The sequence below is a fragment of the Xyrauchen texanus genome, chromosome 11 (assembly GCF_025860055.1).
Source record: "Xyrauchen texanus isolate HMW12.3.18 chromosome 11, RBS_HiC_50CHRs, whole genome shotgun sequence".
NCBI classification, from domain to species: domain Eukaryota; kingdom Metazoa; phylum Chordata; class Actinopteri; order Cypriniformes; family Catostomidae; genus Xyrauchen; species Xyrauchen texanus.
The window spans coordinates 29,207,765-29,231,227 of record NC_068286.1 but is presented as its reverse complement, the minus strand read 5'-3'; the positions used below and the strand labels follow the sequence as shown (position 1 = coordinate 29,231,227).

Genomic DNA, 23,463 nt, shown 5'->3' with positions numbered 1-23,463 from the left:
TATATTGTTATCAAATGAAATCCATTCATTTTTGTAATGTGAGCTGAGTGTCCAAATAGTTCTTGGGGGCCATTCAGACATATTGTCCATGTTGCTGCAATGCATCCAATCTGAACAAAAGAGGGCACCCAAAGACCATTTTAGAACCATTATCTGTAATAAACATTTAAAATGTATGCAATTTACAGACACCTCAGTAGCCTAAATCAAATCCTACGTATAAGTGCTTCTTATTCCATTTTAAACGTCCTACAGCGTATGGATTTTTACTTGCATCAACCAACGCTTCACACAGTCATCGTGCGAATGCGGAAATCATGACGTCAGATCAGCTGTTTTTCTACCCCAGTGTAGCCTGTCGCAAGTAGACGTCATTTTTATTTCAGGAAAACATAACCGCTTCAGTAGTAGTATTAGTATGCTGTACGTTTCATGTGCAGTAGTATCGTATGGACAATAGTGTGTATTATTTTGAGGGTTTCTAGAAAGTGGAAAGAAGAGCATGACGCTATGAGCTGAGCGCCGAAACAATATTGAGATCAAAGGCACCGGCCAGCGCGCGCGGTTACATTTGTTGTCATGCAGCGGTCTGAGAGCGGCGGAGGGGCGGCGACTTCTGAATTCCAACTGAACGAGCAGCCAAACGCGCTCATCGCTTGTAAAGTGCCCGAGGATGTGTTCAATGAGCACCAGTTAAAGGTAGGCGTGCACCAAGCGTTTACCACGATTATTATTTCACCGCTACAGGTTCAATGCAGCAGTGTTTTTTTTTTTTTCTCGTTTTTTTTTATGTGACAAGAACGAAATCGTGCATTTAAGAAGTGTAAATTAACCTTAATTAATTTTATATTTGCTCGATGCTGGTAGGAACTGAGGAATTGCAGGAAAAATGAAAAAGGAGCAATATGGAGTTTGCAGCAAGGCACCATAGTAGTGCATGGTGTTCATAGAAATGCATTGAGTAGCCTACTAGTCAAGTAGCATAGACTATTTGGTGTTATGGGGTATGGACGTGGTAATGCCATGTTTCTCTTCAGGACATTTACCATAGTAATATCATGACAACACCATAGTTTTTGGACATGTATGATTACCATGCTTTTCATGGAAATATCCAACTGTGCGATGGTTTATGAAAATGGTGCTATGGTAATATCGTGGCCTTTTGGACATTTACTATGGCAATACCATACTATTTAACATGGTAATACAAAGTATTTTAAACATTAATCATAACATGTATATTGTATGAATCATGTAAAAATGCATGATTCTTTGGACATATGCCATGGTTTTTGGACATTGTACTATGATAACGCACAGGTTTTTGGATATGGAAACATGCTAATTGAATGTATTAGGGTACAACGGGGCTGAAGGCTCATCAGGGTAAATGGCTCCATTGATATTATTTTCTCCCAAAACACTAAATGGCATCAAAAACTACCACAGCACTTTCCTAAACACCTGTTTGTCACTTCACTAGAAAATGTTCCTGTTCCCGGAGATGGTCTAAAGGTTGATTTTGAGGCAATTTGATCTCATTTTAATTTTTTTAAATGTTGCAAATTTATGTAGCTATGAAAATCCCTGAAATTAATAAATTTATTTTTAGACAAAATACTTATTTATCATTTTCAGTTTTGTTTTAGGTCATTAAATAAAATAAAAAAATTCAATAACTGTCCAATAAGTGAAAGAACAGTATATGGGGTAATAAAAAAATAAAAAAAAACCTTTACAGGGGTTAATGTTCCCTATTAAACTATTTGTTTTTCTTAAGTGGAGGGAAAAGATTTGTTATGAAAAATGCTCAAAGTGGGCTCACATTGACTCAATAGATATTAGTTTGTTTATAGAATATTGAGATCTAAAATATTGAGATGTAATATAATGCCAAATGAGTTTGAAAGTAACAGTCAGTCAATGGTTGACCTTTTCTGAAACAGTTATTGAGTAAGCATCATCTTAATTTGTTACTAAAAGCATCTTGCTGTCTCAATGATTTGCATTAGTTGATAAATTGTGCCCTATTACTATATACCTCAAGCCTCTTACACCAAGTGTGGGGTAAAAGGCTCCCTCACCACCTTTTTTTAAAAAAAAAAAAAAAACGGAATTTTAATCAAAACAGTATTCAGTTATTATTTCTTTTCACACATTATGTTGCACCATCAATATTCAATAAAAAATATATATGCAATATTTTAGCTTGATGCATTTTGTGACCAGAAAAAAGCACAATTCACTTAAGCCCGCTGCACCCTATAAACATTTATCATGTAAATACCATGTTTCTTTTAATGTACCATGTTTTTTAGACATGTACCATGGTGATACCATGTTTTTTTTTTTTACCTTGGTATACCATAATTTATAAATGTTTATTTGTTTGGACATTTGTTTTTACGCATTATATACAGCTCTAGAAAAAATTAAGAAACCACTGCAAAATTATACGTTTTCTTTGCATTATTCAACACAATACTAATGTTTTAACTTCGGAAGAGTTCAGAAATAAGTATTAGGTGGAATAACCCTGATTTTCAATCACAGATTTCATGCATCTTGGCATGCTTTCTACCAGTCTTTCACATTGCTTTTGGGTGAGTTTATGCCACTCCTGGTGCAACAATTCAAGCAGCTCGGCTTTGTTTGATGGCTTGTGGCCATCCATCTTCCTCTTGATCACATTCTAGAGGTTTTCAAGGGGTTTCAGGTCTGGAGATTGGGCTGGCCATGATCAGGTTGGATCTGGTGGTCCTCCATCCACACCTTAATTGGAACAACCAATCCTCAGAGTTGAGGAATGTGGTCAGAGCAGAAGGAAGCAAGTTTTCTTACAGGATAACCTTGTATGTGGCTTGATAAATTCGTCCTTCACAAAGACGAATCTATCCGATTCTTGTCTTGCTGAAGCACCCCCATATCATCACCAATCCTCCACCTGGCCATCTAATGGTTGTTTGGAGAGCTGGAGAGGCCTGCAAGCCACAGTGTCTTGCACCCACTGGGAAATTTGGTGGAGGATCGGTGATGATTTGGGGGTATTTTATAAACTGTAGTAATGTTAATACGATAGCACCATAAGATATGTTGTATGTGCGGTAGTAAATATTATTTTGGCTGAAATGTTCATTTGAATCAGACCTATAATGTACTATTTACGAGTGGCGTCCCCTTCACGCAGTGCCCTTTAAGAGTGCAAGATGCTGTTTAGAATTTGCCCCTTATATTGTATTTTTTAATGTGTGGTTTTCCCATGCTTCAAACACACACATCTGAATCCCAGTGTGTTAATTTGGCATGCTAATTTGGCATAAAATGTCATGTCTCCTAATGGATAATTTGGATATAAATAACTTTGGAGAGTAAGAAGCTTTTAAAAAACACAATTCACATAATGAGATTTGAAATTATTTTGGGTTATAATAATCTGCTTTGAATGTCTACAAAGATTTCAAGCCAAATGGGGAAACACCAGCAACCTTATTTAACATATTCGGACACATCCCACTGCTTCTGCAGAATACACACGAGTTAGTGTCTCTTCATTGAACCTAAATGCCATCTTAACATTTACAGCTTTACCATTTCTCTGAAAGTTCGATCGGTGCATATGATTTGATCACGTCCCTTGAGGCGCTATCTATCTGGTGTTTAATCTGGACTCACATTGCTCTTTACAAGGAAGAGGAGCTGAAGCAGTTGTAATAATGAAACAGTTGTTGAAAACAGTCTTTTCAATGTTACAATATCTTTAATTTTTTTAATCACAGAAATAATGGAATAAAAGTTTAAAGCTGTTTGAACTGGTAGTTTTGATGCGACAACGGTTATTTTATTTATTTTTTACATCAAAATAAGAATGTATTAGGTAACAAGTTAGTCCAATTGAGCCTTCTCCCAGTTCATGTATCGGTTATTTTCACAACTTCTGGAGCAACAAGTGGAATGGCTAATTTCTAAGAGCCACTATGACAAACTCTGTTAAGAATTAACACACTTTCGTGTGGTATCGTGAAACTTTAGCTGGTATATTATTGTAATGATTATGGTATTGTAACAAGACGCATGAAAGCTGTGAGTGAAAATCGGGGTATTCCACCAAATATTGATTTCTGAACTCTTCCTAAGTTAAAACTTTAGTATTGTGTTGTTTAAAAATTAAACATTATTCGAGGTCTGAAAACACTGCATCTTTTTTGTTATTTTGACCAGTTGTCATTTTCTGCAAATAAATGCTATAAATGGCAATATTTTATTTGGAATTTGGGAGAAAATGTGTCAGTACTTTAAAGTATACCTATAAATAGTAAATACAGAGAAAATGATCATTTTACAGTGGTCTCTTAGTTTTTCCATATATACAGGTGAAACTCGAAAAATTAGAATATCGTGCAAAAGTTCATTAATTTCAGTAATTCAACTTAAAAGGTGAAACTAATATATTATATAGACTCATTACAAGCAAAGTAAGATATTTCAAGCCTTTATTTGATATAATTTTGATGATTATGGCTTACAGCTTATGAAAACCCCAAATTCAGAATCTCAGAAAATTAGAATATTGTGAAAAGATTCAGTATTGTAGGCTCAAAGTGTCACACTCTAATCAGCTAAACACCTGCAAAGGGTTCCTGAGCCGTTAAATGGTCTCTCAGTCTGGTTCAGTTGAATTCACAATCATGGGGAAGACTGCTGACCTGACAGTTGTGCAGAAAACCATCATTGACACCCTCCACAAGGAGGGAAAGCCTCAAAAGGTAATTGCAAAAGAAGTTGGATGTTCTCAAAGTGCTGTATCAAAGCACATCAATAGAAAAGTGTGGAAGAAAAAGGTGCACAAGCAGCAGGGATGACTGTAGCCTGGAGAGGATTGTCAGGAAAAGGCCATTCAAATGTGTGGGGGAGCTTCACAAGGAGTGGACTGAGGCTGGAGTTACTGCATCAAGAGCCACCACACACAGACGGGTCCTGGACATGGGCTTCAAATGTCAAACGTCTTACCTGGGCTAAAGAAAAAAAGAACTGGTCTGTTGCTCAGTGGTCCAAAGTCCTCTTTTCTGATGAGAGCAAATTTTGCATCTCATTTGGAAACCAAGGTCCCAGAGTCTGGAGGAAGAATGGAGAGGCACATTGGTTTGGGGAGCCATGTCATCGGCTGGTGTTGGTCCACTGTGCTTTATTAAGTCCAGAGTCAACGCAGCCGTCTACCGGGACATTTTAGAGCACTTCATGCTTCCTTCAGCAGACAAGCTTTATGGAGATGCTGACTTCATTTTCCAGCAGGACTTGGCACCTGCCCACACTGCCAAAAGTACCAAAACCTGGTTCAATGACCATGGTATTACTGTGCTTGATTGGCCAGCAAACTCGCCTGACCTGAACCCCATAGAGAATCTATGGGGCATTGCTAAGAGAAAGATGAGAGACATGAGACCAAACAATGCAGAAGAGCTGAAGGCCGCTATTGAAGCATCTTGGTCTTCCAAAACACCTCAGCAGTGCCACAGGCTGATAGCATCCATGCCACGCCGCATTGAGGCAGTAATTAATGCAAAAGGGGCCCAAACCAAGTACTGAGTACATATGCATGATTATACTTTTCAGAGGGCCGACATTTCTGTATTTAAAATCGTTTTTTTATTGATTTCATGTAATATTCTAATTTTCTGAGATTCTGAATTTGGGGTTTTCATAAGCTGTAAGCCATAATCATCAAAATTATATCAAATAAAGGCTTGAAATATCTTACTTTGCTTGTAATGAGTCTATATAATATATTAGTTTCACCTTTTAAGTTGAATTACTGAAATTAATGAACTTTTGCATGATATTCAAATTTTTCGAGTTTCACCTGTATATATATACACTCACCTAAAGGATTATTAGGAACACCATACTAATACTGTGTTTGACCCCCTTTCGCCTTCAGAACTGCCTTAATTCTACGTGGCATTGAAAGCATTCTTTAGAAATGTTGGCCCATATTGATAGGATAGCATCTTGCAGTTGATGGAGATTTGTGGGATGCACATCCAGGGCACGAAGCTCCCGTTCCAACACATCCCAAAGATGCTCTATTGGGTTGAGATCTGGTGACTGTGGGGGCCATTTTAGTACAGTGAACTCATTGTCATGTTCAAGAAACCAATTTGAAATGATTCGAGCTTTGTGACATGGTGCATTATCCTGCTGGAAGTAGCCATCAGAGGATGGGTACATGGTGGCCATAAAGGGATGGACATGGTCAGAAACAATGCTCAGGTAGGCCGTGGCATTTAAACGATGCCCAATTGGCACTAAGGGGCCTAAAGTGTGCCAAGAAAACATCCCCCACACCATTGCACCACCACCACCAGCCTGCACAGTGGTAACAAGGCATGATGGATCCATGTTCTCATTCTGTTTACGCCAAATTCTGACTCTACCATCTGAATGTCTCAACAGAAATCGAGACTCATCAGACCAGGCGTTTTTCCAGTCTTCAACTGTCCAATTTTGGTGAGCTCTTGCAAATTGTAGCCTCTTTTTCCTATTTGTAGTGGAGATGAGTGGTACCCGGTGGGGTCATCTGCTGTTGTAGCCCATCCGCCTCAAGGTTGTGCGTGTTGTGGCTTCACAAATGCTTTGCTGCATACCTCGGTTGTAACGAGTGGTTATTTCAGGCAAAGTTGCTCTTCTATCAGCTTGAATCAGTCGGCCCATTCTCCTCTGACCTCTAGCATCAACAAGGCATTTTCACCCACAGGACTGCCGCATACTGGATGTTTTTCCCTTTTCACACCATTCTTTGTAAATCCTAGAAATGGTTGTGTGTGAAAATCCCAGTAACTGAGCAGATTGTGAAATACTCAGACCGGCCCGTCTGGCACCAACAACCATGCCACGCTCAAAATTGCTAAAATCACCTTTCTTTCCCATTCTGACATTCAGTTTGGAGTTCAGGAGATTGTCTTGACCAGGACCACGCCCCTAAATGCATTGAAGCAACTGCCATGTGATTGGTTAATTAGATAATTGCATTAATGAGAAATTGAACAGGTGTTCCTAATAATCCTTTAGGTGAGTGTACACACACACACACACACTGGTGGCCAAAAATTTGATGATCACAAAGTATAGTCAGGACATTATTGATGTAAAAAAACTGCACCATCACTATTTGAAAAAAGATTTCATACAAAGGTGTACACTACAGTCTTCAAAGACAAAGGTCAACTGGCTCTAACAAGGACAGAAAGAGATGTGGAAGGCCAGATGTACAACTAAACAAGAAGATAAGTACATCAGAGTCGCTAGTTTGATAAATAGATGCTTCAAATGTCCTCAGCTGACAGCTTCATTGAATTCTACGCTCAACACCAGTTTCATGTACAACAGTAAAGAGAAGATGCAGGGGTACTGGACTTATGGGAAATTTGCAAAAAAAAAAGCCATTTTTGAAACAAGAAAAGTTTAGAGTGAACGTTTAAAACTTTCTAGAGATACTTTTCCAACAAAAAGTTTGGGTGTGATTTCAAAGCATGAAGTCAATGACACTGATTTGATTTCCTTTCTCACAAATTTTACAGCCTATTCTGGTGAACAAGGTTTGAAACGAACACCCGCCAAATGCAGATTTTGCATGCCGAGTATTTTGCTGATGTACCAGCCAATGTGGAAGGCGACCTGTAAGACTTCTTGTTGAGAAACTAGACACAAAGACATGCGTTTCATGATACGTGATTATATTTTGAAGAACAGACGAAAGAAAAGCCGCCGATTCACGTCTGATTTGATGTGTGCACAGTGAGCTCTGAGTGCAATGAAAGCGCTTCTCCAACACACAAACATTCATAGAGTTCTGGGAGACTCGTTTCCCACTAACTATTGATCTTAGATGTTAAGAGCATTTTCTATGAGCGATTTTATGAACGTTCATTATTTATTATGTGCAACCAGGGTGTGATTTAGCACCCGCAAAATGTGACGAGACTCAATCCAGTTTGTGAGCTCCTCATCCAAATGTATTTCGTGCACGAGTAATTTTGCTCATCTACCTGCAAAAGGTGGGTGACCTGTAAGATGTCTCGGAGTGACACGTGACAAGAAATGCTGCCGTGTTTGAAGAAACACACTTTATTATATTTTTAAGAACAGACAAAAGAAAAGCCGTCAATGCTCTTGTCTGATTCGCTGTTCAGAGGAGTGCAACGGGACCTCGTGAAACATGCACATTTAAAGAGTTATCACTCCTTTTTCTTTATTTCATTCAACTGAAAACTGTTTGCAAGAATAATGTTGTGTATGAGAATGCTGCAAATGATCTCCGATCATCTCGTGAGGTGCTGTGACGGAGCGTTTAGCTCTTACACATTGTGAACGCAACCTTGTAGGTTCAGTAATGTATAGAGGTATCTTTGTATTAAATAAACAAACACGAAAGTGATAAAATCATAAGGTAATACAAGACACGTTCACCTTGAAGCTAAAATTAAGTTCTATTTGTTTTCTTTAGGCAGCATAAATATGACCAAAACGGAATACAAACACATTTGATAAGAACACACACTTTGCAGCATTTTTTGAGAACACAAGAATTGTTTAGGCTTATTTATTATGATAAATAAGTCTTTATATAATTGTCATGTTCTAGTTCTTAAGTTGTATGCTAGTAATTTTCGCCTGTTGCTGCGTACTGATGCTTGTGTGAGGGTAAATGGAGCCGTTGGAGACGGTAAATGTTTTGATTTGGGGAGGTGGTTATATATTAGATTTTTTTACCACTTCGTTTGTATTGCTTTTTCGTTTCCTATAAAGTGCAATTTGAATTTAGAAATGATTTTGTTAAAGTTTTTCTTATTTCAATAAATGTATTGATTTTGCTTTTAAAAATTTAATTAAGCAAAAATATTCACCGACCTTGTGTATTGCTCATATAATCAGATATTGATATTTTAAATGATATTATCATTAAAATGTTTTTTACATATCGCCCAGCCCAAAAGGGAAGTAAAATTTTCATGAAGAAAAATTAAGTAATTTTATGGAGACCCGCACAAACACATGTACTCAATTCCATATTGCAACACGTTGCCTATTAATATTTGCATATTTGTTTGTTTTTGACTAGTCTATGGGCAATATAAGCATTTTATTTTATTGCAAAACTTTGTTTTTAAAAATAGCAAATTATTTGTTTGTGTTATGGCTATTTCTAAAAAATACATCCACCAAAAATTTTAAAATTGGCTCCTTAGTGAAAAAAGGTTCCCGACCACTGAGCTAGACTGTAAGGTGATCCGACAAGACAGCCACATCTATGGCAGGTGCTACAGGAAGCGTGGGGTGAAATGTCACCTGAGTATCTGGACAAACTGACAGCTAGAATGCCAAGGATCTGCAAAGCTGTTATTGCTGCAAGTGGAGGAATTTTTTTCACGAGAACTCTTTGAAGTAGTAATTTTTTACATTATTAATGGCCTGACTATACATTGTGATAAGTTGAATACCACTTTGGTGAATAAAAGTATCAATTTCTTTCCATAAGGGCAAAATCTGTACATTATTCCAAACTTTTGGCCTTATTTATATATATATATATATATATATATATATATATATATATATATATATATATATATATATATATATATATATATATATATATATATGGGCTGTAAATCAATTAACATTTTTAATCGAATTAATTACATGGTGTCCAGATTAATTGATCACGATGAATCACATATAAAAATATTTGCTGAGAAAGCCCCTCATACAACAATAATTAAATATATAATGATGAAATAATTATGCAAAGAGAATTTAAATAATATTTCAAGTCTTTACAAAAAAGTGCAAATAGGGGATTTATAGACATACATTTACACTTAAGTATAAAAAAAAAAAAGAAAATTAAACAGATTAATCAGAAAATATCAATTTAAGTTATCTAAACTGTGAAAACCAAATAAAACGTCTTTATAAAGCAAAGAAGAACTATTTAAAATAGAAGTACGTACAAACAAACCAAATTTTCTCCAAAATACTACTGCTTGGACACATTCCCAAAAAAGGTGAGGGGCAGATTCATCTAAAGCATTACAGAAGGAGCAAAGTGGATCTATTTCAGGGAGCATGTTTCTTAAATAAAGATTGACTTGGTAAAAATGGTGTAACAGTTTAAAGGACACCTCCTTAACCTTGGTAATTAAATATTTGTGAGGTATAGACCATACAACCTGCGTCAGACATGCTTGTCGCATCTCGGGTGTGTTGCGTCATAAAAGTAAAATGTTTAGGTCACTGTGTCAAGTTAAATAAAGTTTAATACTCAATCTTTAAACACATCTTGAGATCCCTTGGTTCGCATTTGCGCTCCTTCAAGTGTTTTGAACGCAAGAATGTAACGCACGTTTGTGTTGTGTGTCTGCTGAAGGGTTGTTAATGTTTTGTTCACTGTAATAAACTGTGTGTTGCTCACACAGCTGAAATTTCACTTACTGCCCTCTAGAGTAAACAGGTGGTACTACAAGCTTGCATTTCTCAGGAATTTCTCAGGAAAGCATTGCGATTAAATGCGTAAATGGACAGCCCTAATATATATATATATATATATATATATATATATATATATATATATATATATATATGGCAACATGCTAATACCATGGATTCTGAACATTTATCATGTATATCCCATAGTATTTGATTATGGGATATGGTAATATAATAGTTTTGGACATGGTAATAGCATGCATTTTTGAATGTTGAGTTTTGACAACACAATGACATAGTACCATGGTAGTTTCATAATGTTTTGACATTGTACCATAGAAATAACATGATGTCCAATTACTTTTTGGACCGTGCTACTATCAAGTTTCTTTGGACTTGGTACCATATGGATATTTATTAAGTATCTTGACGTAGCACGCAAATGCTATAGTATATGAGTATTGCAATCATTTATTACCTTGGTATATATTAAGGTTTTTAGCATGTTATGTGGTTGATAAAGGTTGAAAGATTTATACTTCTGCATCGAACCTATGTGTAGCTATGGTGGTTACGGTGTAGCCTATGCCATAGCCTGATGTGCACCTCTTCAAATATGTAACTGCGTGTCACTTCGACGCAGATCACAACAGCGGTGATTGGTCCACTTTAACCAGAGACTGCCTCCCAGGATGATAACAAGGATGTCTGAGGTGGCATTACATTTTATTTGAGTTTATTTTAATATCCATGCATCAAATCACATTGTGTTTGGACTTGTGACCATTAAAGCAAGTGTCTCAATAGTTTGTGATAGTAAAATAGTTTGTGTTTAGTAAAAAACGGAACACATCTAACTTGTCAGCAAATTAAAAAGCACCTGTTAAGAGTTGGTTGTATTTTTGTTTATTTATGCATATATAGTTATTAACATTTAGTAAGTATTTTGGCTGTGTACACAGAATGATACAGACACACCACCACAGAACTTTAAATGAAAACCATTGTGTGGCCACTACGCGGAGCCTACGCTGTAGGTTCTACGCAGAAGTATAAATTGGCCTTATGGTATTTTGGTAGTTACCAGGGTGTTGCTAGGTGATTGCTCAGTGGTTACTAGGTGGTTATTTACTGGCCCAAATCAAAAGAGCCCACCTCCATGTCTCTTTGATATTCTTCAATATAAGTCTAGGTTAGCTAACACCATTAATCAAAGACTCAGTTTTTTCTTCACACAGTGCTATTATTTACAGAATTTTACAGAAGACACTGGTTAACTTTCCAACTTCCCTCGCTCTTTTTTCCATTCTAATAATACCACTGACTAGCAAGATTGTACTGCCATCTGGGGTCAAACTTCAGAGTCTGTCCCTGGTGAGGGTGTTTGGTGCCTCCGAACAGCAGCAGCTTATAATAGCTCTACACCTGCTATAATGCTACAACAGTACATACAGATAGAGACTGAACTCCTACAAACATCCTTGACCTCAAATGCACTGATGGAAAACAAAATAAACTATATGCTTTGTGTTTTTCCACTGTGAAATCAAAGTTCAATCACTGGCTTAGCTCATACTGTATTTATTCCTTGAAGGGACTTGTGAGACTGTGTGTCTCATCTTGGTGTTCTTTAAAATTAGGGTTGTTACTTAAAGGTGCAATATGTAACAATTTTCATGCAATATTCACTTTTTTTTGCCAATGTGTGAACTGCTTTTAATGCAACATAAAAATGAGCCCTTCCCTGACTTCCTTGTTTGCCCATTAAAGCCTGTAGACTGATTTTCATCTGAAGGGAGCAGGTACATTTCGCCGGGAAAATCCAAAGGATGTGATGTTTATGTGCACTCTTGAGAGCCTTGCTTCAGTGCTTCTCTTCTGCTATTCAATAGCGACAACAAACTGCAACACTAGGTAACTTTATCTTAGAGATGGAATCCAGCAAACAGACAGTTCCCAGCACAACACCGACTCCTACACAAACTCTTGAGTAAGCCAAAAAAAAACTAGCAAAAACTTCGTGCCCTGGATGTGCATCCCACAAATCTCCATCAACTGCAAGATGCTATCCTATCAATATGGGCCAACATTTCTAAAGAATGCTTTCAGCACCTTGTTGAATCAATGCCACATAGAATTAAGGCAGTTCTGAAGGCGAAAGGGGGTCAAACACAGTATTAGTATGGTGTTCCTAATAATCCTTTAGGTGAGTGTATATACACTATCCAAAATAAATTTGGCTCTAATTAGTTGTTTGTTGATGTTTGGGGTTATAGAAGTTGCTTTTTTTTAATTTTCAATGATCACACTGGAAATATAGTTTCAGAATATTCATGTACTCTGAAATAAACCCCATCCCAACCCTCTTTAGACATGTTTGCATCAATTCGATTGTGATCACCTTTTCCTTGAACAGCCTTAGAGAAACTAGGAAGTACTCGTGTTCCTCATAAACAAAAATACTCATTATGCGATGTGATTCGAAGATGGAATTTTCACTCTAAAAGGATATTTTACTTCACTGACGGCTAGGTTTATGGTTTGGGTTAGGGGCTAGAGTTAATAAAATAAGCAATCCTGTTGACTGTATTGCATCATTTACACTGAAAAATATAACTTGCTTATGGCGCTATCCTGTGGAAGTTTTACATCAACACTGGCAGCTTCGGCCACTGGGAGTAGTGATTCAAATTTTTTTACATACTGTTACTGTATTTACTAGATGTCGACTGATATATTGGTTTTGCCGCTTAATTGGCACCGATAACAGATTTCTGGAACTATTGTTTATCAGCAAAAATCCACACCTGGTGTGTCTGGTGCTGGAGCGGCTGGGAAGGATCTACTGTCATTATACGGTATAATATACAGAGAGCGGCCTCTAGAGACTAAATAAACTTCACTGATGCCTTGTGGTGTTTATTTTGATACGTGAGACTACTCTCTGCATGGAGCGGAACACTTTGTATTAGGATATAAAACATAAACAACGAAAAGGTATGTATACAGTACAGGTTGTCATATAAAGTAATTTGTTTGTTGACTAGATGCTGCATTAGTAGAGAACAGCAGTATGTTTGCCAACAAGGCTGAGAGGATGCTAACATTAAAGTTATCCTCAAGCGGTTAGAACAATGTGACAAAAATACATGCAAATCCTACTCAAATGTTTAAATATCATGATTGTTACCATCTATTTGCATTAGTATATATCCAGGTAGTAACGTTTATGCATTTGTTAGCCAGCTAAGATGCATATTTAAAGCTAGTAATGGGAGAAATCAAATTAATATCTTCATGCAGCCAAGACAAACAAATCAGAAACGCATCAGATTTCAATTAATTTTTTTATCCTCACTGTAATAAAATGACCTCGAATCGATAACATTCAGCGCTAAAAAAGGCAAGACACAGCGCAACAAATACAGTTTAACAGAAAGGAGTCTCAATATGCTTTTAAAGTTATTTTTAATTAGACACGTCATGTAAAGAACAGAGCTCCTGCATGAGACGCTGAATAAACTAAAAACTAAGGGAAACAAAACATTCGTCTAGCATGCTTTTACATAGAAAAACAAATGGATGGTTGCAAAAGCATTCGGAGTGAACAGCCACATACAGTTGGTAGAGGTCATTGGCCATTTGTCTAGCTCTCTTATTAGTGGTGCTCCGATTAAGCAATTAGTTGTTTTAATGCTTTTTCGGGAAAAATGCTCAACTTGTGTGTCTCGAGATCTTTGCATTCGATTTCAATCTGTTGTGTTCAGTCTGTTTGAACAGTCCTTGGCCTGGGCTCATAGTCTGAGCCGCATCACCACCAAGTTCAGCCAAATACCACTGCCACCTGTGAATATTGCTACTCTGCATGCAACTGTACTGAATAAAAAATACAATGTGGTATTTCGTTGTTATTATGAAGCTTGAGTCTGGAGTTGTAGGAATCAGTGTTAGTGTAACACCATTTGAACTGTCTATTGGAGCTTTTTCCCCCTCTTGTTTTACTTTTGACTAAACATTTAAGAATATGGACAGACTAAAACTTTTTATTTTATGCACATTAGTTGAAAATGAAATGTTTTTTTAACAGCCAGGATAGGAATGTTCTATGCAATAATATAATGGTGCTGAATGGTTTATGTATTTATTGTGCCCTCTTATGGACTAGGGAATCAACGTCGATTTAAAAATTAGCTGACTTAAAAATTATAATATTAATTCATATATATTAATATTTATATATTTTCTTCATATACATTTTCATGGTTTATTCAGTACTTTTTATTTTTGAGAAAGTTATTTTGAGTGTTATTTTTCGGTTATCGTCTAGTACTGCCCAACTTAGTTATCAGTATCAGTAAAATCCACTATCAGTCAACCTCTAATATTTACAGTGAATTCAGTCTGAATTATTTGCAAGCAACATATAAATCATGAATATTTTGTTATATTATATATATTTTGTTACTGAGGCTATAGTAGATGGTGGTTTTTGGAGGACTCTAGACTTATATTTTTCCTTGTCTGCTGCCTTTGATGCCACAGCTCAGGATAGTCACTAGTGAAGGGTTTGGGACTGTGCACATTCTTGAGGCGCCAATCATGGTCATTGCACAAATAAGTGATTAGTTACATTACATTTAGGGCTCAGGCGATTGGCTCAAAAACCTCTGTATCTGAACTGAGTGCCCAAGAGCAAAGATGGCAGTATGCAGGTTGCGTATTTCCAGTAGTGCCTGTGCCAGCTGAGTAACAGCCACTGAGATGAATGGGAATGCTAATGGATAGCTCTCTCCAGGAATAACCAACCTGGGCTGTGTTTCTCAAAAGCAATGTAAACCTAAGTAGATCATAGAAACCAATAGCGTCAATAGTCTCTACGATAAACTTAAGCTTGCGATGCTTTTGGTAACACAGCCTTGGTCTCATAGAATCACATTATTATACCTACATTTTCATGTGTGACGGCCCTGTCTGGTGTTTGCCCTGTGTTCCATTTCTCCTATGCAGAGTGGCAGCAGGTGTGGGGGCATTCCTTGTTATGCTATGCTGATGGCAACAGATCAGTTCCTGCCAGTGCTAGCTCTCTCCCCTTCCAGTACTTCTTGAGGGCTCATTTGTCTATTATTTGTATGCTTTGAACACCTTATTTCTTTCCTGTAAATGAATGTATTTCTTTATGCTAATTCGAGTATTGCCTTTTCTTCATGTTGACTCCCAATAGCCAGACATGCATAACATATCGAGGCTCGTCTGTGATTTTGAGTTTGAAGTGCTGGGAGTGAGGGGAAGCATTGATCATCTCTGCATTTTTGGTAGACGAATTCAACGTGGATGTTCAGTGGTATTTGTGGGTGGTGCTGAGTGCAAGTGGGGGCAAAATATGAAGGAGCTATGTGACATCATGCCACAGGTGAAGAGCATTTAATGCATAATTTTTTTAGTCTGTTGTTTTTGGTGTGTCAGACGCAGGTTGACTGTTTGCAGTCAAGCCGTAATTTGGGCATACTGAATGCTACGGTAAAGATTAGTTTGTCAATTTTTTTTTAATTGGTTAGATGCGGGAAAGCTTCTTTGATAAGATGTTTCTGCCTTTGTATAATGCAACACAAATTGCATGATTGATTGATTGTTGGATGTGCATAGTTGAAAGCAGTTACTGAGGCCATTATTTTTGTTTTGGCTCGCTTTGACATTGTTTGGTGATTAATTTGTAACTGAGAAGTATAATTCTGGCTTTTGTTTCCTCAGAATGGAGTGAATTTTTTGTGGCTCTGTCTGAAGATTTATTAGATACCGAAAGACCAATTATGTAAAGTTGTTGAAAACTATAACTTTAAAATTGAGATCCCAAAAGGTTTGAAGCAGGCACAGCTTAGACAAATGTTTAAAGGGCACCTCGTTGAATTGGAAGTGATTTCTAAAAATTATTTTGCTGCGACTACACCTTGTGGGCTTGCTGTTATGTCACTGTGGCAGTGGTGCCGCAACCCGTGAAGGAGGAGGGATGCGCCGTAGTAGAGTCCTCACCAATATCATCCACCCTAACAGAGCAGCCGCGGAGCAGCCGCGGAGCAGGGACGGCAGAGAAACGGCTGCCGACCACGAGGGGAGGAGGGCCTCCTAACCAACTGCCTGGAGCAGTCAGAGCCGCTGCCCGTGGCGTAGGAAACCCCTACCAGCCGCTAAAACGTGGCGGGGTCTGAGGCCGCTGAAACGTGGTGGGGTCTGAGACCACTGACCGTGAGCAGGAAGGGCCTCCTGGCCGACTGCCTGGAGCATCTCCGATTTGAACAACAATATGAACTGCTTGAAATGCAAATGCAGCAATGGTGTTTGGAGGGTAAAGAGTGAGAGAATGAACGGCACTTAGCGTCTGAAAAATTACAACAATGTCAACGAGAAAACGAATTGGAGGCAGAAAAACTTGCCCAAAAAACGTCTATGTTACGTATGTAACCTCCGTTCCCTGATGGAGGGAACGAGACGTTGTGTCAGAGAAGCGACACTAGGGGTCTCTCTTGAGTGCTGATATTCACCTCTGATCTATGAAAAAAGGCCAATGAGAGCTGGCAGGGAACGGAGGTTACATACGTAACCTAGACATTCCCCTTCTGTCGCTCTCTCCACGTTGTGTCAGAGAAGCGACACTAGGGGTTCACTTAAAAAGTGCCACACGCTGAGCCGTGTACGTGAACTGCTGATACAGGAGCGAGCAGGTATTCTTACGTGCAGGACGACCAACTGTATCAGGCTGCACGTACCCTTCCCCAGTGCCCCATTCAAGCCATCAGACTCCTTATCGTTACCCTGGAGGGGGGAACAAGGTGATGGCCGCCAACCTGGGAACGGGCCAGCCTGGCTGGGCCTCTTTTCTCTCTATATTTCTCGCATAGAGCAACTACGGCCGGGGCCCTTACACGCATTGAGGGAAGGGGGTCTTAGCCCTTTTTTCAGGGCAGAGAAGACCCTGCGGAGGCCACACCAACCCGGCAGGGGAGGCAAAGTTTTAGTGGCAAATATATCAGATGGCCTAACTTAGGACCTATGTGGAAAAGTTGGTGTGGTGGTAGACCAACCCCGTAGGGGGGTGATAGCGAACAGTACGGCGACAGAGGCAGCTGTAACTGCCTAAGGGAGACACGGGGGTCCTCTCGTGAGGGGACAGTACCGTGGCATTACACACGGGGAGTCCGAACAGGAGGCCTTACCTGTGGAGCACCTATACCAGTACAGGGTAGCTTGAGGTACCCGCAGTGGCTTGGGTCGGCGAGTTCCTCCGCTGAACTGCGGACCCACGAGGGCTAGGGAGGAGTCAACCAGCGACCCAAAAGATGGGATCTCCTGGGAATGGAGGCGCACTGTTTTTCCTCGGTCGAGGGAAAGAGCGGTAGGTGCAAGCAGTTCCCCCTTTCAGATCGTCAGCGTGCTACCGAGTTCTACAGGCTCGGACCTGAGAAAACACGGGACGATACTGACTCGGAGATTATAGAATCTCGCAAATGTGTTAGGTGTTGCCAAGCCCGCTGCTCTACAGATGTCTGCTAGGGAGGTGCCCCTGGCCAGTGCCCATGAGGACGCAACACTCCTGGTGGAGTGAGCTCGAACCCGCAAGGGGGGGCACGGCCTGGGTGTGATAAGCCAATGAAATGGCGTCGACAACCCAGTGGGCGAGTCTCTGTTTGGACACAGCGTTCCCTTTCCGCTGTCCCCCGAAGCAGACAAAGAGCTGCTCAGAGCGTCTAATGCTCTGTGTGCGGTCCAGATAGATACGTAAAGCACGTACTGGACACAGCAATGGAAGGGCTGGGTCTGCCTCCTCCCGGGGCAGCGCTTGCAGGTTCACTACCTGATCCCTGAAGGGTGTGGTAGGAATCTTGGGCACATAGCCCGGTCGCGGTCTTAGGATCACGAAAGTGTCTGCCGGACCGAACTCCAGGCAAGTGTCGCTAACAGAGAACGCTTGCAGTTCCCCGACCCTCTTGATGGAGGCGAGCGCGATTTGCAGGGCAGTCTTGAGAGAGAGGGCCCTGAGTCCAGCTGAATCTAGCCTTGAGGGTGGAGGGGGACAGCCTCCTCACCATCCTCTTCTGTAGAAACAGGAGCACTGACCTAACCGCGCACTTCTGTGGGTCTTCGGCTCGGGAAGAACACCAGTCTGCGAACAGACGCTACTTTAGGGCGTAAAGACTGGTCGAAGGGGCTCTGGCTTGCTTGACAGTATCTATGACGGTTGGTGGTAGGCCGGCAAGATCTTCCGCGTCCCGTGGAGGTTCCAGAGGTCTGGCTGTGGGTGCCAGAACGTGCCCCGTCCCTGAGAAAGAAGGTCCTTCCTCAGGGGAATTCGCCAGGGAGGGGCTGTCGTGAGGAGCATGAGATCCGAGAACCAAGTCCGGGTGGGCCAGTAGGGGGCCCACCCTTACCTTACATAGCACCTGTGCAAGAAGGCTCACTGGGGGAAAAGCGTACTTGCGCAACCCCGCAGGTCAGCTGTGCGCCAGAGCATCTGCCCCGAGGGGAGCCTCTGTCAGGGCATACCAGAGCGGGCAGTGGGAGGTTTCCTGGGAGGGAAACAGGTCTACCTGGGCCTTGCCGAACCTGTCCTAAATCAGCTGAACCGACTGGGGGTGGAGCCTCCACTCTCCGCCAGGCAAGCTCTGTCTTGACAGCGCGTCCGCTACCGCATTGAGTTTGCCGGGGATGTGAGTGGCGCGCAGTGACTTGAGTCGCTGCTGGCTCCAAAGAAGGAGACGACGGGCGAGCTGTGACATGTGGAGGGAGCGTACTCCACCTTGGCGGTTTATGTAGGCTACCACCGTGGTGCTGTCTGTCCTGACTAGGACGAGCTTGCCCCGACTTAAAGGGACAAACCTTTTCAGGGCAAGAAAAACAGCCAGCAGCTCTAGGCAGTTGATGTGCCACCGTAGCGTGCCTCGGTTCCACCGGCCTGCGGCTGCATGAAGACGCGAGGGGACAGAGACAGGCCGAAGGGGAGGACTTTGTACTGATACACCTGGCCGTCGAACGCGAACTGCAGCAAGGGTCGAAGTACGCGTCCTTCGGGTCTATCGCTGCGAACCAATCTAGATGCCAGACGCCAGATAGAATTTGTTTCTGGGTGAGCATTTTGAACGGAAGTTTGGACAAGGTCCGATTGAAAACTCGCAGGTCCAAGATCGGTCGTAAGCCGCCGCCTTTCTTGGGTACAATGAAGTAAGGGCTGTAGAAACCCTTCTTCGTTTTGGTTGGAGGGACAGGCTCTATCGCGTCCTTGATTAAAAGGGAGGCGATGTCTTTGCGCAGGGACTGAGCATGTTTGTCGTGCACTGCGGAAAAATGAACGCCCACGAAGGGGGGCGGAGACCTGGCAAACTGAATTGCGTAACCGAGTCAAATGGTCCGGTGCAGCCATCGCGACTGGTTGGGCAGTGAAAGCCACGCCTCTAAGCTCCGTGCTAGGGGCATCAATGGGACGAGTATTTTGGACATACCCGGCAGGACTTCGCAGCGGTGCGGAACAGGTAATGCGGCGTTGGGAAGCAACGTAGCGTCCCGAGGTTCTGGTGCTGAGAGCAAACTCAAAGCTCTTACCTTGCTCCGCGCACCTGGCGGGGGGCAGGTTCGTGACTGAGGAGGAGGTCCGATGCTGGCATCCTCTGGACTCGTCTGAACCGGCCGGCCGGGGAACAGTCGTGGGGCTGAGGGCGGGGGCACTGCATCCAGGGAGCCGGGACTGTTGAGGCCTGAAAGCAGAGTGCCGTGAGAACGGCATTTGCGGGCCACATGACCCAGAGGTAAAGGAAATGGCTCTTTTATTGAGAATTTGGGTACCGCAGCCCCTGTTGAGGGGTGCGGCAAATGAAAAAACAAAAGATTCTCCTCCCGGCCCTCCACCGGGGGACGGAGCGGTCTTACCACCTCCGGAGATAACTTCTTGAACTCTGGGTCCGTTGTCTCAGGAGTGCCTGGGAGCCTTCCGGGTCCTCGATGGGGTCCGTGAGACAGGGGGCGTACGCTTCCCGCGGTTTGCTCGACGCTGGGGCTGAGAGCTGGGCCCGGGTTGAGGCGGGAGGACGCCCTCATGATGATGTGGGAAATTGCCTCCGTCTGCTTCTTCACCATGGAGAACTGCTGGGCGAAGTCCTCAACGGTGTCACCGAAGAGGCCAAACTGGGAGACAGGGTGTTGAGAAAGCGAGTCTTGTCAGCTTCACGCATCTCGACCAAGTTCAGCCATTGCTGGCATTCCTTGTCCACCATCGTGGCCATCACCTGTCCGAGCGCCTGCGCTGTGACCTTCGTCGCTCTAAGGGCGAGGTAGGTCGCTGAGCGCAGTTCCTGCAGCGTGTTGGGATCGGGGCCAACCCCGTGCATGTTTCGCAGTGCCTTGGCTTGGTGGACCTGCAGGAGAGCCATGGCATGCAGGGCATAAGCGGCTTGTCCGGTGGCGCTGTAGGCCTTCGCGGTCAGGGAGGATGTTGCTCTACAGGTCCGGGAAGGGAGTAAAGGGCGGCCCCGCCAGGTGGTAGGGCTTCCGGGGCATAGATGGAGCGCAACAGCCCTATCCACCTGGGGAATCGCTGTGTACCTGTGGCGCGTTCCGCCGTCGAGGATGGCGAGGGCGGATGAGCAGTTGGCGGTGCGACTAGTGGAGAGGGGTGCTCTCCACGAAGATGTCAGCTCATCGTGCACCTCCGGGAAGAACGGGACCGGGGGGGGCGAGGCTGTGAGCGGCACCCAGGAACTAGTCGTCCAGCCTTGATGGTTGTGGGGAGGATGGAGGGTTCCTGTCCAAGCCCTCGCTGTTGGCTGCCCGGGAAAGCATATCGGACATCTGTGCGTCGGCCTGTTCCTGGGCATGCAGCCCCGAAGGCGGCAGCCCAGAGGAGTCCTCAGCATCAGAGACCACGCCCTCCGATGCCACGGCGAACTCGTCTGCTTCCATCGCAAGAGAGACTGGCTGTAAGGCGAGTCGCCGCCACCTCGAGCGGGGACGGGAGTCAACGAGCGTGTCGGGGCACGGGTGGTCCGAGGGGGCATACCCGGCGGAGCTGCTCCCGCTACCATCCCCGAATCGCCTCCATCGCGAGCCGCATCGTCCTCAATCCCGTGGGAAGAAGGAGCGACACGGGGGGCGGCTGGAGTGGCTTGCTTACGGTTGTAAGCAAGCCGCGACCGCAACGTTGTCATGGTCATGTTCTCGCAGTGAGAACATGAACCATCCACTAACGCAGCCTCGGTGTGATCGCTACCCTGACACACGAGACAACGCCTGTGGCCGTCGGAAGCGGAGAGTACTCTACCGCATCCAGGAACAACACAGGGGCGGAAAGGCATCTTTAAAAAGACACGTCCTTAAAAGGACGTTCAACGCCGCTGTGTTTCGCTCTTTTAGAGGAAATTACTCTTAAATAAAATCACTCTTTTATGAAAGGAAAGGACTCATGAGAGTTCTTTATAATCTGCACTGTCGAAGCGCTCAGGGGCAGGAAATGCACAGCCATGCAAACAGGAGAAAGCCAACAGCTGCGGCTTTGAGTCCAACAGCATGCAGCAGAGGAATGACAGGAACTCGGTGTGTAACTCGCAGCAATTGCAGACACGACCATTGGCTCCGAAGAAATTTTCTGAATGAACTCCCGTATTTGCGCCGCTTAAATACCTGTATGTCCGGGGGCGGGACATGCAAATACTGGCTGCCAACTCTCATTGGCCTTTTTACATAGATCAGAGGTGAATATCGGTGCTCAAGAGAGACCCCTAGTGTCGCTCTCTGACACAACGTGGAGAGAGCGACAGAAGGGGAACAGAGCATTTAAAATTGCATAAAAAAAAAGAGTTCAGAGTGGGGATTTTTTAGATCCGGTTGGTATGGTTACAAGACCAATTTCTGACCTTTCTGGCATAATAAAAATATTGCTGAAATTCAATGAAAGTGTTCCAAATGTGTTTTTCTCATTATTTGTTACTACAGAGTGTATTTACTGGGAAAGCCCAGGAATTGTTTATTTCATTATCCATGACTGATAGGAAACATTAATAAGTGTTAAAAGTAGTTTTAAAAAGTGTACGTATTAGTCCCTGATCCTTATAACAGCGGTTCAGGAGTTGGAAGAATGGAGACAAGAAAACGCATGTAGAAGTGGCCAGGGAGCTGAACGTGTTTTTTTTTAACCATTGGAGTAGTGCTGTTGAGTTGAAAACATTTAAGGATTTGTGTGATTTAATTGTATTGGAACAATTAAAAAACATAGTTCCAGATCGTATAACTACATATATAAACAAACATAAAAAGTGAAGACAGCCACTGCAGCTGCCGTTTTGTTGGATGAGTTCTTACTTACCCACAAAAGCCGTATGAAGGTTCATTCACGCAATGATTTCGGACATAGGGATCACCGCTCTGGTCGCTTTGTTGAGAGTTTGCCGCTTCTTCCAAATTTGATCAGAACAACTGATGTTAAATCCACTTGTAATCATTGTCTTAAGAAAGGACATTGGAAAAGTGTATGTCCCGCTCTTTGTGCGAAAAGTATAAGGCAGGGTTCCAGACTGCGACCAAAATGGTCGCATATGCGACCATTTTTTGAGAATGTGCGAGTTCAAATTTGATGTGGTCGCATGTCACTGATTCTTGAGACTTGGGACAAAACACGTCCTGCAATTGTAACTGCTATTAGGTTTAAAAATGAAAATATTTTAAATTGTAGATGTTATGAGGGATTAATAATAGAATGTATTTAACACAATTTGCCCCATCAATTTCATTTAATGATTATTATATCAAATTTATGGAACTTATTGTCTTCTCACTACATCTAAAACAGTGTGTCCACAGAGAAGGGTTCAATCACTCATATGCAATAAAATGGATACAAATTAGTTTTTAATTATTAAAAAGAGCTTGTTAAATCAAAAGCAACTCTTAATAATATCTCATATCAGAGCAAGGTTGTTTTTCAACAGCACATGCATGTTTTAT

General features: G+C 42.1%; 1 protein-coding gene across 1 annotated transcript in view; it reads left to right on the top strand.

The window, feature by feature from the left end:
- The first annotated feature begins 352 nt into the window (after window positions 1-352).
- Window positions 353-23,463, top strand: part of LOC127651381 (calcipressin-1-like) — a 43,548-nt gene continuing 20,437 nt past the window's right edge. The window contains exon 1 of the mRNA XM_052137162.1: window positions 353-699. Coding sequence (XP_051993122.1) covers window positions 580-699 — 120 coding nt within the window. The 5' untranslated portion in view covers window positions 353-579. The remainder of the gene's footprint in view (window positions 700-23,463) is intronic.